Source organism: Temnothorax americanus, unplaced genomic scaffold (assembly GCF_048541705.1).
Source record: "Temnothorax americanus isolate GAGA-0224 unplaced genomic scaffold, ASM4854170v1 Scaffold72, whole genome shotgun sequence".
Taxonomy (NCBI): Eukaryota; Metazoa; Arthropoda; class Insecta; order Hymenoptera; family Formicidae; genus Temnothorax; species Temnothorax americanus.
This window is the reverse complement of record NW_027509795.1, coordinates 706245-722500: the sequence shown is the minus strand read 5'-3', so window position 1 is coordinate 722500 and position 16256 is coordinate 706245. Positions and strand designations below refer to the sequence as shown.

Here is a 16256-nt window from a genome sequence, read left to right as displayed (position 1 = left end):
TCCTTGTGTTTCCTAATATTTTAAATTTACCGATCGCTCGTTTCCTTTCACGTTGCATTCTACCATTGTTTGGTACTCGCGTGTAAATAGTTACTTGTAAATAGTTGTTAGTTGCGTCACTGTATTGTATTCGCGTTAGATTAGTTGCTTAGCATCTTTGTATATATTTGTCTCGTTTACGGTCGGTAACGAGGCTCACTTCGTATTAGCGACTCGCGCGCGACGTTGGCGGATCGCGATCCATTCGATAGTCAATGTTCGCGCGACTCACCCGACTCGTGCTGCCCGCACGCGGGCGGCCACCCCAAGCACGAAGAAGAGGGGCTTCTTCCCGGTGTCTTCGCGAGGCGCAAGCACCGGCACAGTTGTATTTCGTACGCGAGAGAAGACAGTAAAATTTGGGGCCGTACTCGACGCCTCACGTCTCGGACCATCGTCGTCTCTCGCTTTTCGAGAAGAATTACATCGTATCGACAGAATCTTGCCACATAGTGATTTTGTGGACGGTATCCCGCGCCCGGGTGCACCCCGCGAAACGGCGCCGTGTGATTCGAATCGTGTGCATTAACGCTTGCTTGCTTGTCTTCCGCCTGCACGCACGATCACGTGATCCGCATGCGTCTTGCACGACCATCCTGCCTGGGCTGACTCTCCGCCACCACGAGAACCAGGAGGAAGGACGGAGGCTGTGCGAGGACATCACGGGCTACGATACGGTGAGTCGCTTCGCACCCCCCCTTTTTTGGCATTTCTAATCGTTTTCGTGAGGGCACGGGCCCTCTGGTCCTTCAACCGAGTTTGACCATTCGCGAATCCGGGGCGGATAAACACCCCCCCGAGCATTGGTCCTTCGAGCCGGATCTAGCTTCGCGTTCGTTACTTCCGCCAACCTTTCGCGCGATTCGCAATACTTCGCATTAATTCGTAATATTAGTCGGCCCTGTTGGGCATTCCGTTGTGCGATAATCGGCGCGTGCACGATCCCACCGCGTGATCGCTCTTGTCCGCGCGTGCATTCGGCACGCTGTGGCGAAGAAATACGCGTGAAGATTGTTCGCGCGTGCCATTATTCGACACGCTACCCCTGCACCCGCGTGCAATACAGATTAACGCGATAATTGACGCGTGCCCGTTCGCACCGCGTGATCACTCTCGCTCCCCCGCGTGTATTCGGCGCGCGGTGAGGGGAAGTTCGCGCGGGGATTGTGCGCGTGCCGTAATTCCTCGCGATCGAGAAGACGCCGGCACACTCGGTGCCGTTCTCTCAAGTGAAATTCGCGCTCGCTGCACGCTTGGTGCAACATCATTTGACGGAATCATCAGCACGTTCGGACCGCGTGATATCTGTCGTCCGTACGTCGCTTTCAGCACGTCGCGACGGGAATATCCGCATATTCGTTGCGTGCGCTATTATTTCTCGATACCGAGAGAACACCTTATTATTTTTTGCGCTCGAGAGTACGATTGCACACTCGGTGCCGTTCTCTTAATCATAGTTTGTGCAATAATAAGCGATCGAATATTCGCGATATTCCATTGCTTCAGCTTAACCGTCGAATTCGAGACGCCCGCCCCTCCCGACCTTGGCGACCGGTGCGGTGTTTTTCGATATTGTTGTTGGTCTCCGCGTTCGAAGCGAGACCTTTGAAAATATTTGGCACGTGCTCTGATCACGTGCACATACATTTGCTCGCAAATATTAGTTGTCATCTCCCGATCCTTCTCACTCCTGTAGGACAAAGCCTTCGAACCGTTGTTGATTTTCGTGTCTTCGCGCGCGTGTAGATCATCCTCACCATGACGAAGGGGGCTCGATCGCGGCGCGAGCTATGCATTCGCCGCATGAGGGAAATTCATCAATACTCGGTGCTCGCATCGGAAAACCCGACTCAGAAGGCGGAATTTATGGCGCGCTACCCGACGGTCGCGAAAGTGGTAGATGATTTCGAGGGAAATCACCTAAAGATTATCCAAGACGTCGGGGACGACGAGTTCGAGACGGAGGATAAGATTCGCGACGAGTTCGACCGATTGCGCTTCGCTGTCGTGGGGCGATACGAGAAATTGGCTCGAGCCGCACGGAAGGCCGATCCGCCGGCTCCATCGTCCGCGTCTCGCTCGGCCATTCGCCTGCCGAAGCTCGCGCTCCCTCAATTCAGCGGAGATCTCGCGCTGTGGCCGACCTTTATCGCGCTCTTCGACGCGGCGGTTCACAATAACCTCGACGTTACCGTCATCGAGAAGTTTCAGCATTTACTGACTTCGCTCTCTGGCGAGGCTCTCGGTGTCGTAAAACACCTGCCGTTGACAGTGGAAAATTATCCCATCGCGTATGACGCATTACAGGCGCGCTATTCGGACAAGCGCGAGTTAGCTAAGCAGTATTGGCGTGCAGTCGTACACGCTAAGCCTTTGGTCGGGGATACTCCCGCCTCTCTCCGTGCGTTATTGGACGGGTTCACCGAGAACACGCGCGCTCTTGGAATGTTAGGCTATCCGGTCAAGGCGTGGGATTTTATGCTGTATAATCACTTGCTGGAAAAACTCACCCCTACGTTACGGGAGAAGTTTGAAGCGAGCCACATGTCGGTGGACTCGCCGAGTTTCGATCAGCTGGTACAATACCTATCGAGTTACTGCTCGGTTCTCGCGTCAGTGGCGGGTCCTTCGGCGCAATCGGGCAAATCGAAGCCGTCGACTCCCGCGAAGAAGGGCGCAGCGACTACCTCGCTCGTCACCCGGAACGCCGCGTGCGTAAAATGCGGAGAGCAGCATTTATTAGCAAAATGCGCCGGTTTTCTTCAACTCTCGGCAAGGGAGAGGCACGACCTCGCGCGTGACAAGGGATTATGCTTGAACTGCCTGCGCTCGGGTCATAACCTCAAAACCTGCCCCAGCTCGTGGACCTGTCGGTCCTGTAAATCGAAACACCACTCGCTCCTGCACTTCGAGCAGGCTAACACGGGTTCTCCCGCAACCGTTCCCTCGATAGCTTCGGGCGCCAGCGAGTCCGCGCCCTCAACCATCGTCGAAAACAAGCCCATCGTTTCGATGGCCAGCGTTTCTAACAGTGTGGTGCTCCTTTCGACCGTGCGGGCCGAGGCCCTTGACGTTAGGGGCAACGCATTTCCAGTACGCATGTTGCTGGATAGCGCCAGCCAGGCAAACTTTATTACAGAAAGCTGCCTTCGAAGGGGCGGTTTCGCGCGGACTAGACATAGCGTCGCCGTTTTGGGCGTCAACGAGACGAAGGCTGCCACCACTCGGGGCCTCACTTCACTCGTGATTCGCGTAAAGAATCGGGATGATCTTCGTTTCCCGATCGAAGCCACGGTGCTCCCTCGCATAACTTCGCCGTTGCCTAACCATCGAGTTGACTCTAAGGATTGGAGTCACTTAACGGGACTGCCGCTCGCGGATCCGGAATATCATCTGCCGGGCTCTATCGATATATTGCTGGGCGCGGATTCTTTTGTATCCGTGCTACGTGACGGTCGCCGCACCGGGAGAGCCGGGGAACCGGACGCCTTCAATACCGCGTTCGGTTGGGTACTGATGGGCGCGGTCTCTCCGGCGTTACAAGTGCGGCCACTGCACACCTTTGCCACCACGCTCGAGTCAATTGATGCCGCGGTGGAGCAATTTTGGAGACTGGAGGACGTGCCGGAACACCCTCCTCGATCCGAGGAGGATCAGCGATGTATAGAGTTCTTCGAAAGAACTACTTACCGTGACCATTCGGGTCGTTTTGTCGTTTCGTACCCGTTCGCGTCGGGCCTTCCCACGTTCGTGGATTCGCGGCCGATAGCCGTAAATAGATTGCGCGCACTCGAGCGCCGTTTCAAGTCAAATCCGGACGTTCGACAGAGCTATAACGCCTTTATGCAGGATTATCTGGATAGCGGTCATATGACCATCGCGAGGGAGGCCGCTCCTCCGGACGGCCGGGTTTACTATTTGCCGCACCACGGGGTGCACAAACTTGACAGTACGACCACCAAGCTTCGCGTCGTCTTCGATGCCTCAGCGAAAGGCCCGAACGGGTTATCTCTCAACGATACGATTCTAAGCGGACCGAAGCTACAGCCCGACATAGTCGCGGTTCTCCTCCTCTTTCGCGCGAAACCCGTGGCTCTCACCGCCGACGTAAAACAAATGTTTCGGCAGATCTGGATCACGCCGGAGCATCGCGATTACCAACGCATCGTCTGGCGTTTTTCGGAGTCGGACCCCATACTCGATTACTTGCTTAACACGGTCACTTTCGGGAATACGGCCTCGCCGTTCCTGGCCATTTACTGTCTGCTTCAATTAGCGCGGGAGAATCGCGAACGATACCCCCTAGTTTACACCACCTTGCTCGAATCGTTGTACGTCGACGACGTCGTGGCTAGCGTCCGCTCCGTCGGTCAGGCCATCGCGCTGCGAGATCAGCTCCTCGAATTGTTCCGAGGCGCCGGTTTCGAACTGCGAAAATGGGCGAGCAGCCACTCCGAAGCGTTGGAGGGGCTCGACCCATCAATCTGTAGCGACGCGATGCTTTCGTTTGAGTCAGCCGATGACCAGGTCCTCAAGGTCCTGGGACTCCGGTGGCATTCTCAGTCGGACACCTTTGGCTTTCAAATCAACCCGCTGAATCGGAACTGCACGAAACGCACCATTTTGTCGGAGGTGGCCCGCGTGTTCGACCCCTTGGGTTTTTTGACCCCGTTGACGTTCACCGCGAAGTGCCTGATCCAGAGGTTATGGACGCTAAAGCTCGAGTGGGATGACGAACCCCCGTTGGAGGTCCGCCGCCAATGGGAGCGTTACCAATCGGAGTTCGACGCGTTGACCGCGCTCCGTATCCCGCGCACGTTCCCAGTGGGCGATAACATTCGATATGAGCTCCACGGTTTTTGTGACGCAAGTGAGCTGGGCTACGGGGCCGTAATCTACCTGCGTGTCGTCGCTCCATCGGAGAGCAAACGCTTGCTTCTTTGTGCCAAGTCAAAGGTGGCTCCCCTCCGCGCGGTCTCTTTACCCCGATTGGAGCTCTGTGCCGCGTTGCTCCTCGCCGATTTAACTGCGTACGTCCGTCAGGTGTTACGGGGTCACACCGTCATTGACACTGAGCGCGCTTGGTCCGATTCCACGGTCGCGCTTTGTTGGATCCGATCCTCTCCGCATCGATGGAAGACATTCGTACGCAACCGCGTCGCTCGTATACAGGAGAGGATTCCGATTGCGGCTTGGGGACACGTGCCCACGGATCAAAATCCGGCGGATCATTGCTCGCGCGGACTGTTTCCCCGCGACCTCGTGGCTAGCTCGATGTGGTGGGAGGGACCCGAGTGGTTGACGGACTTCGAGACTCACGTCGAACCGGTCCTCTCGGAGGAGTCGCTTCCCCGCGAGGAAGAGCGGATCACCTCGCTCGTGTCACTCGATCCGCCCGGTTCATTGCTCGCGTTATTGGATCGCTTCTCGTCGCTAGACAAAATCTGTAGAATAGTCGCATACGTTTCTCGATTCCTAAGTCGTTCCAGGGCCAGGCCGGCACCCGCGACCTTGGCCGTGGACCAACACGAATCGCATTCCGCATTGTTAACGTTAATCAAACTCGTCCAGCTGGATTCGTTTGAGGAGGAGATCGATCGTCTAGGGCACCGGAAAGGGCTGCCAAAACCGTTTCTCAAACTCGCTCCCTTTTTGGACCCAACGGGTCTTCTCAGGGTGGGCGGCAGGCTGATTCACTCGGGATTGGCCTACGAGACCAAGCACCCTATATTGTTGCCCAACAAACACCGGTTAACCGACCTCATAATCGAGCGGGAGCACCGTGCGAATCTGCACCCGGGTAGACGCACGCTCCAATATCTCCTCGCACAACAGTTCTGGATCCTCGGAGTCCATCGCGCAATTCGACGCGTGCTCTCTGCGTGTTATAGGTGCTTCCGAGCGAACCCTCGCCCGAGTCAACCGCTCATGGCGGAGCTACCGGTCGACCGCGTGAGCCAGGTCAAGCCCTTTTCGGTGAGCGGCGTCGACTTTGCGGGACCCTTCACGCTCGTCACTCGCCGAGCGCGAGGGGTCTCCTCGTTTAAGGCATATGTCTGCCTTTTTGTTTGTTTCGCGGTTAAGGCCGTCCACTTGGAGGCGGCGCTCTCGTTGACCACGGAATCCTTCCTCGCTGCGCTGCGCCGCTTCGTAGCCCGTCGCGGACGCTGCTCCTTGTTATATAGTGACTGCGGCACGAACTTTGTGGGCGCTTCTCGGGAGCTCGCAGCACACATGCGCGGCGCGGCGGAGCGGGAGAGGATCCGATGGTCCTTCAACCCTCCCTCTGCGCCCCATTTCGGGGGCCTCTGGGAGTCGGGCGTTAAATCTTTTAAAACTCACTTACGGCGGGTGGTGGGGGAGCAGATTCTGACGTTGGAGGAGTTCGCGACGGTCCTCGCTCAGATAGAATCCGTATTGAACTCGCGGCCGCTTTGTCCCGTGAGCACGGATCCTCTGGACCTAGAGGTCCTGTCTCCCGGTCACTTCCTCACAATGGAGCCCCTGGTGGCCATTCCCTCTCCTGACTTGACTCCTCTCCCCGTGAACCACTTAGGTCGATGGCAATTAATACAGCGAATTCACCAGGACTTCTGGAGACGCTGGCATCATGAGTATCTCTGTACTCTCCAGCAGCGTCCCAAATGGTGGACCTCCGCTAATCCGCTCGCCGTGGGCTCACTCGTACTCATTCGAGAGGAGAACGCGTCGCCTCTCCAATGGAAGCGCGGCCGCGTAGAGTCCCTTCACCCGGGTCGCGATGGCGTTCCGCGGGTCGCCACGGTCCGAGTGACGGGCGGTTCGATCGTGCGTCCCCTGGTGAAGCTGTGCCCCCTGCCGATGGGCACACTTCTCCAGGCGACCAACCCCGATCCGTAAAAAAAATGCATCTCGCTGCATTTTGGTGGGCGGGATGTTTGGTACTCGCGTGTAAATAGTTACTTGTAAATAGTTGTTAGTTGCGTCACTGTATTGTATTCGCGTTAGATTAGTTGCTTAGCATCTTTGTATATATTTGTCTCGTTTACGGTCGGTAACGAGGCTCACTTCGTATTAGCGACTCGCGCGCGACGTTGGCGGATCGCGATCCATTCGATAGTCAATGTTCGCGCGACTCACCCGACTCGTGCTGCCCGCACGCGGGCGGCCACCCCAAGCACGAAGAAGAGGGGCTTCTTCCCGGTGTCTTCGCGAGGCGCAAGCACCGGCACAGTTGTATTTCGTACGCGAGAGAAGACAGTAAAATTTGGGGCCGTACTCGACGCCTCACGTCTCGGACCATCGTCGTCTCTCGCTTTTCGAGAAGAATTACATCGTATCGACAGAATCTTGCCACATAGTGATTTTGTGGACGGTATCCCGCGCCCGGGTGCACCCCGCGAAACGGCGCCGTGTGATTCGAATCGTGTGCATTAACGCTTGCTTGCTTGTCTTCCGCCTGCACGCACGATCACGTGATCCGCATGCGTCTTGCACGACCATCCTGCCTGGGCTGACTCTCCGCCACCACGAGAACCAGGAGGAAGGACGGAGGCTGTGCGAGGACATCACGGGCTACGATACGGTGAGTCGCTTCGCACCCCCCCTTTTTTGGCATTTCTAATCGTTTTCGTGAGGGCACGGGCCCTCTGGTCCTTCAACCGAGTTTGACCATTCGCGAATCCGGGGCGGATAAACACCCCCCCGAGCAACCATGATCTAATCGAATATTGAGGATTTCTAGAATGCTTTTCGGCTGATAATAATTGCAGTTTTTGAAAAGGAAATTTTGCCATTTTTCGATTTTGCTGATCAAATTCAAAATGTTAAAATTCTATACAATATCAATGATAGCATCAAAAATAAAATTTGAAGGCACAGCAAAGAGAAATTGCAAATGTGGTAATATTGTCTGCTTTTCTATATATATCAGTAAATTCTATTTAAGATATTTAATAAAATCTTGAGTTGAGTATGCTATTAATAAGTAATAATAAAGGAAAAATTCTATTAATTATTTGTTATATTATTCACGCGATTGCAGTTGAACAAGTGAAAAATATATATCTCTCTATATAGTCCCGTTTTCATCTTTGTTTTCAAACTCGCCTGACAGCGCATTATTTAATTAAAGCCAATTTTATCTCATGTAATTAGTAGGCACTAGGCAGCATGATATAAATACATTCTATCAGCATACATTACAATTAAACGAAGTCCCGAGGCGTATAATTTCGGGAAAATATGATAGGAGAAAATATTAAATTAATGCAGTATATATTTTGCTTATAATCCTCTCTTGTATCTCTTTTTCTATGTTTCTAAATATTTCTGATTGAGATTAATATAAACTAACTGAATATTAAGATACATATCTATCTTTTACTTTTCAATACTGCGATATCTATTTTTACTTTTTACTCAACTGCAAATCTATGTATTACATTTTTAAGCAGCCGCTGCTTAACAGACTTCTATTGTTCATTTCTTATTTAGCGTCCAATATTGTTGTGTCTTACTGACGCAGCGATCGATACTTAATTTTGGCCTGCTAAGTGGAGTTATTTAAGTTACTTTTTCATTGAAATAATAATAAATCGAACAGATTTACAAATATACACCATGCATCTCTGTATCGAGGACGCTCGTTATCATATTTTTTCTCTTTGCGCTGAGAAGACGCTCTATGCTGCGCTTGATAAATTCCTCCAGAAGAAAAGGAGGAACGAAAACCGTTCGAAGAAAGAGTCGTATCGTGATAAATGCGCGATGAACTACGTTGCTCTATATCGTGTAAACTTCAGTTAAGAGGACTACTTTACTCGAGCTCTTTTTTTTTATAAAAAACGAAAAAAAAGTGTTCAAGTTTTTTTTCGCAAAAACTAGAGTTTGCACAGACTTTTTAGAGATTGTTAGTCCGAAATTATACATGTTGTGAACATGTTCAATTTTTTCAAGTCGATTTGAGTATCTGTATTTGAGTTATCACTGTAATGAAAAGAAAATAAGAAACGGAGAAAAATACGTTTAAAGTTTTTAATGCATATTTTCAACTAAAAAAATAATTTTTTTATTATATTAGTAATATAGTTTATGATCCTAATAAACATTGTGTTAAAGGTCAAGTTTCGGTTTAAATTCATTTCTTTGTAATAAATTTCCTCCAAAAAGCTTTAGCTTCGATAAATCTGACTGCTTAGTCCTCTTAAATGGAACACCTCATTCTCGGCTCGAGCTAAGAGAGATTCATGCCGTTTCCGTACTCCATCCACTGCCCACCGACTTATTTCTCGTTACTTTACCCCCAGGTTCTCGGGGAGCAGTACACACACGTGAATATCGCAGGCACGCGGAAATCCAAGCTGGAAGGACCAAAGGGAAAAGCCAACAAACTGTTGCATCCTCCGTGAATCCCACTTAAACCGGCAAGACTCGTTTGACGACTTCGGGGATAAAATGTATGTACCGCCGCGCCGTCCCCATCGTGCGTTTCTTCTCTCATGATACTTTTTAATCATATTAGAAAAAAAAGATGAGACACAAAGCTCAAAGGAGTAGCGTAACGAGCCCCTGAGAGATACGTCGAAGGAATTACCTCGGCGTGAGAAAAAGATGAGCGAGAGAGGAGCAGTGTCTCGCGATTAACGATGCGATATTCTCGGAAGGAGAAAGAAAATTGTGTGCTTGGAAACATTATTTTTTTCACATGTGGTAATTGTTTTTAAAAATATATCTTGCGTATAAATATATTTTAACTACGATTAAAAAAAAGGAAAAATTTCTAAAAAAAATATTATTTTTATATAAATAATGTTGAATAAGATACGGGAAATATTACCGCAAAGATCTATTGAATCGATAAATTACAGTAAAGATCTCAAAAAAACAAAAGAGATAGACAACTATAATGTCCAAAAATACGTATCTATATTAAACACAGTTTTTACATTGTAGTTCTCGCATTGAAATAAAAACCAGTTTCAAATATCGGAACGGCTGAATTTTCGAATATTACGCTCAAGTACGTTTCGGAATAGTAATATTTTTTGTAAACAATGCGCACCCCATCCACCGCCAAATACACCTCGCCTGGGACAACAAGCGGATATTGCGTGGGACAGAATTCGATGCTTTGGCCAAACTAAATCGATCCTGTCGAAAATCGTGCATTAGTGAGCGTCCAGTACAGTGGATGAAATTTCCCTGGCAGGCACCTTGTCGTTGTATCGATACGTAATGCCGTTGCGATTGATGCTATTGTGCCCGGCCGTTGTATGAAAAATGCACTATTGATTACGACAAAGTGTGAATATCGTCGATTCAAAATACAACCCTGACAGGGTAATATAAAGTGCGAAACAGGAGGCGCTGCTTTAAATAAAGCACGATCGACTCTTTGTGATACGATAAATCATTTTTATCGAACGCTTTCTTTTTTTGTCAATGTACTCTTCATCTCCTTTTCATAATAATTATTAGAAAAATAATATAAAATTTATAAACAAATATAGAAATATTTAATGTAACACACACACACACACACACACACACACACACATTTTTTTGGTATATTTATATGCATTGAATTTTTTAATCTCAACACTATCTTATAATGTAGTCTCTAAATTTAAAGCTATAACGTATTTGTTATTGACGATGTATTATTATGACAATAACTGTATCTTTTGTTAAGCGAAGTTTATTTCAACGACCCGCGCTGGACAAAGAGTCAGTTCAATTCTTGTCACCAAGCCGCTAGTATTACATTAAATAGATCTCTCATTTTTAATCATAAATCGATAATTTGCTCGACAAAAATCCTCCAATTCCCATAACTTATAAAATCATATTAATTCTCTCTCTTTTTACATTAAAAAAATATTTATTCGTGAACTCGTTGCCAATTGACGCATTAAAAAAAAGATCTTACCTTGTAAACCTCCCAGGTCGCGCTGAACGGCAGGACGGCGACGCCGACCAACAGATCGGCGACCGCCAGGCTCACGATGAATATATTCGTCACGTTCCTCAGCTTGCTGGTACAATAGACGGCCAGAATGACTAGGACGTTACCCACCACCACCATGACATCGACGATCGCCAGGACGATTAGGGCAATCACGTTCCACAGGCTTGACCACTCGACGCCCTCGTATAAAGCAGTGCATGCGGTGTCGTTCAACTCTCGCATTTTAATTAACTCTTGCGGTTTTCGGGTACGCCCGTGCGATCCTGTCGAAGGATTCCAGAGGATATCCGATACGGTGACGACGACGGGTGGTGCGAACTCGATGAGACGCGCGAGGCATCTCGCGAGCCGTCATATAACGGGATCAAAGTTTTCTTCCGCGGTTAACACTTAAACGTCATGGTAATCAAAACGATTAACGGACACTGTGATCCTTGCAGTTTTCACAGAACACCACAATCTTCTCACGCTTCGCGCTACCAGATATATTAATAACCGAAGACTTTATGACTGGCCGAGATCGATTCGCTCGACGGCAGGACTAGAAGACTTGAAGAAGCTCGATGTTTACAGTGGTCCTTGAACTCTTGAGGGCAACCACGCTTCCTTCGTGTGTTGATCTATCAATTAGTTGCGTTTGATTTCTTAATTATCTATTTCTCGATTATTTATATCTTACGCGAGTGTCGCCGAGACATTACGTCGTGCAACTAATGTTATACACAAAAATTATAGATCTGGAATTTATACAACTCGTTTTATAATTATTCTTAAGCTTTCACTAGACTTTCTTAAAAACGACGGTCAAATTTGCCGAATAAATTACACTCGCTTCTGCACCATCGGCGTAGTGTTAATTGCTATGAGCTAGTTAATTCCTTTTCTCGTTTATCGAAAACTATTTGTATGTTTTCGTCGTACGCGGTCGTTAATGAAGACCACAATCCCCGTGGGTTTCCGTCAATATTCTGACGATTATAGTCGGATGAGCTCGTTAATGCGCGCGTCGTGCACGCTCGTCGATACAGTTGATCATACACCACCCGCGGTAGTCAATCCGACACTTTATAGTTTCGCGGTCGCAAGCACGATCGCAAAACGTTATATCCCCCGGATAATCGATAACACTCGCTCTCTCCGCATATATATACACATATCGCACAATCGCTCGCGTTGCACTTCGAATATGTCATCTAATCGACCTTTTAAACGACGTTGGTTCAGACAGCGCGCAGAGCCGAGGGTATCGAATTTAGCGAGCTACTGATCTAGTTTGTGTTTCGAATGTCTACGGCTCACTTGTCGTTTGCCGTTTCCATTTTCCCTCCGTCATTGGCGAATTTCGAGCGCGCGATCTACATCGAGCCGCGACGTCAGTCGATCGTCGCCTCCTTTACTGCACGATTTCTACGCGAAATTCCTCGAATCTCCTCTTTAATTATCTATCGCGTTTCGAATTCTACGCGACTCTCCCAATCACGGCTACATACTTAACGCTATTCGATCGAACGAAACGCGCGACTCCACGAATGTGATCAAGAGACACGCGCGATAGTGTCTCGCGCCAAGTAAGAACTTACACGCGGAGCGAGACCGACCGTGACTCTTTTATGCTTCAATATACGCTACCTCGTGCGGCAACAGTTTTCGCTGACGTAACGCGCGCCGGAAGGGCTCGGGGGACCTTGACAAAAATCGCCTCGATGAAATCGTCCGAATCGTCAACGTCATCGACCTATTGTCATGCGATCCACGTGCCGCGGATCTATTAGCGTATCCCTAAAAAAAGATACGGGGAGGGAAATGTGTTTGTATATAGCTGGCATCTCCTGACATGCCTGACATTGCTCGCTTGATCGTCGTCGCAACCCTCACATGCCCTCGCCTCCTCTCTCTTTATCTTTCTTTCTCTCCCTTTTCCCCTCGCCAGCGTTGTGGAGATATCGAAAACCCGCAGCGGCCTGCAACCTCTCCTCCGGAGGCCGCTTCAGCCACGTTATACTGCTTCGACTGCACTTTTCACTCTTCCCTGCACAAACCACCCACGACGATCACGTATCTACCCACCACCGACGCCACTTCTATCATCCGTCCTCGGCTTCGCCCACTCGCGGGGGGTGCTCTTTATCCCGTTTACCAAATCGAATTCGACGGAAGTTTTCCGCCGCTCGTTCCGCTCGAGAGATCGACGTTATCCCGAACAAAAATTGAAAACAGCGTCGTCGCCTCTATTAGGTGCGATCGTCGACTGCGCGTTCACCGCGAGTTTTACCGGCGTCGAAACGACCCGTTAAATGCCCCTTCCCTCGATCTCACTCAGTCACCCCGTTTTCCCCGTTTTCTTAGTTCAATATAAAGTGAAACTGCTTCTAGGAAGCTGTGGGCGAATCTTCCTGTAAATTGAGGGTGATTTCGAGAAGCAATCCTAAATCGCCCACGATACTTTTGTCAACGTGAACGTACAATCGAACCCTCTCGAGAAAGGGTATGAAACTTTTTCGTTTTAAAGAATTTTGAAACAAAAAGATATCTCGCGCGTTTCTTTCTGGGATTGATATACATATTCCACAGGATTTTCCGACTCTAACGAACGTTTCGCTTTAGCCGGTAAAAAGCTGAGGGTTAGCGATGTACTGCGTCGTTAAATCAATTTCCAGTTCTCGCGTTTCACTAAAGAAGATACGTTCTTCTTATTGATGGCGTCTTCGGAAGGGAACGCTTTGAACTTTCAAATTTGAACGCGCACGATCGAAAGGATGCACGAACAGATTACGGCCGCGATCCCTACGTGATTCCAGAATAAAAAAAATATTTTTCTCTTAAATTTCGCTTCTCTCTATCGACGTTGAGCGATAGCGGATCAGCGATTCCTGTTGCTTGCTTCGCGGGCGGAGAGTACACGTTTGCCGCTCAACTCGACGACGAATATATTTCACGATCTTTCGTCGAATGAAAATCCCCGACTCTTTTCGTGCCGAGAGAATCTCCGTTACGATGAAAGCGCGTATAAATGGCCGCTCGTTAAGCGAAAAAATCGGATTACTCTCGTCGTTCCATATTTGACGACTTCGGGGCGGCGGGAGAGAGAAAGCGAAGGATAGAGTTAAAATTATTTCTCTTCTTACCACACTTCGATTAAATTACTTCAATTCTCGCCTCGCTTCCGCGTTTCGTGCTTCAACAGATCTTCGCGAGGAATATTCTCGCCTATACTGACTCTGATGTTCCTTATAATCCGCCGTGACAGAACGTATTACGCTCGGCAGAATGTGTGCCCTTCTGACAATCACGTTCCGCCTATTCACGATTCGTGTCACTTCAGCGCGAATCAGAAGTTTCCCGTTTGTTCTTCGCGCTGGTTCCTTCTCGTCGTCGTCTTCGGGCAATCGTACCGGGCGGCGAGCGGAGAAAAAGGGCGGAAAGAGAGAGAGAAAGAGAGAGAGAGAGAGAGAGAGAGAGAGAGAGAGAGAGTCCGAATGTATATGTATTGCCCTTAACAAACGGCGCTATGGGACGCGCATTTGTGCCCTAAGTCACGAAATCTCGATTCAGAATGCCTTACGTGCGCTCGTCCCTCAGGATTACGCTCCCGGCGCAATGAATTTACCGTTACGTGGCCGGCCGGAAATTGCAACCTTCCTTCTCGGCGCTATTTTCCCGCGTCCTCCCCCTTTCACGGACGTCCCTTCAGCGCGGCGTGTTACGCGGCAAAAAAGGGCAAACGAGACTGGGTGGCTTGACTTTTCGGCGACCGACTTCCTAGAAAGTACGATCACGTTCCGCCTCGAATACGCGGGTGCGAGAACGGGCGAGAACGGAAATTTTTCGGCGCAGTCTTCTCGCGATCTTCCGCCGATCGTTTGTCGACGTGTCCGGAAATGCAGGGCGTATAGTGTATAGGGACGACCGATACCCGGGGACACTGAAAATTCCCAGGGCGTAGATTCCGCGTAAATCAGTTTCGTTAAACAACTTTAGACGTACTCCTCCTCCTCCTCCTCCTCCCTTCCGACGATCCACCGCTCACCCCTTTTTTCGAAGTGCAAGTGGGTGGTTTTATTCGCTGTCAAGGACTCTCGATATCGAGTCCGTACCTTTCGCGGTGGTTTCCGCGCAAAACAAACCGGCGGAAGATTTTATTTCTCCTTTCTCTCTCTCTCTCTCTCTCTCTCTCTCTCTCTCTCTCTCTCTCTCTCTCTCGGAGACCGATTTCTATCCGAAGGAAAAGACCGCGGAAACTTGGAATCGTTTGACAGTCTCCGGAATTTTTCCTTTATCTTTCACGCTTTTCCTTTTCGAACTGTTTTCTTATTCTTCCTCAACAATCTTCACAAACAACGCGTCTTCCACTTGTCGAGCGCGACGCTGAATTTTGCTACGAATAATTTTTCACGTTTAGTATATAACGTTTCCTCAAGTCGCGTTGAGGAAACGCCTCCGTTTTCTCCGCGCTCATCGATTTCCGCTGGATTATATGTTTTCCTCGAAATCAAATAAAATACCGGCTCGAATGGCTTGTCGAGACCGATAACTCGCCCCTCGCCACCGTACCTTCTAATTCGAGTTCATGAAAGTAGCCGATTGAATCTTTAATTCAACCGTCTGAATTCCCGCTAGCGGACATACCAAAAGCTAATCCCCACTGTGATCCAATGATCGTTTGAAATTTCACCTCCTTCTTCTCCAGGAATCGGAGTCGATATCTTCCTTTTTGATCTTCTTTTTTTTTCTTCTATGCGGTCAATTAAGACGTCCAATGAACCGTTCAATTATTTTCCCTTGCCTTGCACCTTTCACGAAGAGAAAAATACGCTAAAACGCTACATGAATTTTCAATTATCCCTCTCTTCGCGGCTTCTTCGGCATTCTCGCGGGTTTTCTTTAATTACATCGCTTTTACGCGGGGATCTGATATGCCGAATGAATTTCCAACGATCCCTCTTGGTTTGGTTGCAATTTATTCCTCGAGTTGCGCAAAACGCCGGATGAATTTTCGATGAGTTCACCGCTACCGTCGCTCTCCTTATTCGTGCTACGAAAGTCCGGCACCTGCGCTCGACAAGGATCTGAATAATACTACCTCTATACTATTATTATAATACTTAATCAGCACTTTATATAGGAGCGCTGATTAAAAGAAACACACCGACGAGCTTTTAATTAGACAAATTTCCCGAAGCACAATGTGTTCGCCCATAATTTTATCGTTTACCTCGCAATTTCTGGTCTAATTTAGCCGAAATATCTTCGAAATATTCCTCTCTCGCAT

The 16256-nt window shown here is 49.1% G+C and overlaps 2 protein-coding genes across 2 annotated transcripts in view; one reads left to right on the top strand and one right to left on the bottom strand.

Moving 5' to 3' along the window:
- The window catches only part of LOC143906524 (octopamine receptor Oamb-like), a 41208-nt gene that overhangs the window by 2022 nt on the left and 22930 nt on the right, over positions 1-16256 (bottom strand). Inside the window, exon 3 of the mRNA XM_077422664.1 lies at positions 10949-11607. Coding sequence (XP_077278790.1) covers positions 10949-11209 — 261 coding nt within the window. The 5' untranslated portion in view covers positions 11210-11607. The remainder of the gene's footprint in view (positions 1-10948; positions 11608-16256) is intronic.
- Positions 5170-9476, top strand: LOC143906516 (uncharacterized). The gene is made up of 2 exons (XM_077422653.1): positions 5170-7603; positions 9327-9476. Exon 1 carries the CDS (start codon positions 5314-5316, stop codon positions 6916-6918), a length of 1605 nt encoding a protein of 534 aa, XP_077278779.1. The 5' UTR covers positions 5170-5313; the 3' UTR covers positions 6919-7603; positions 9327-9476.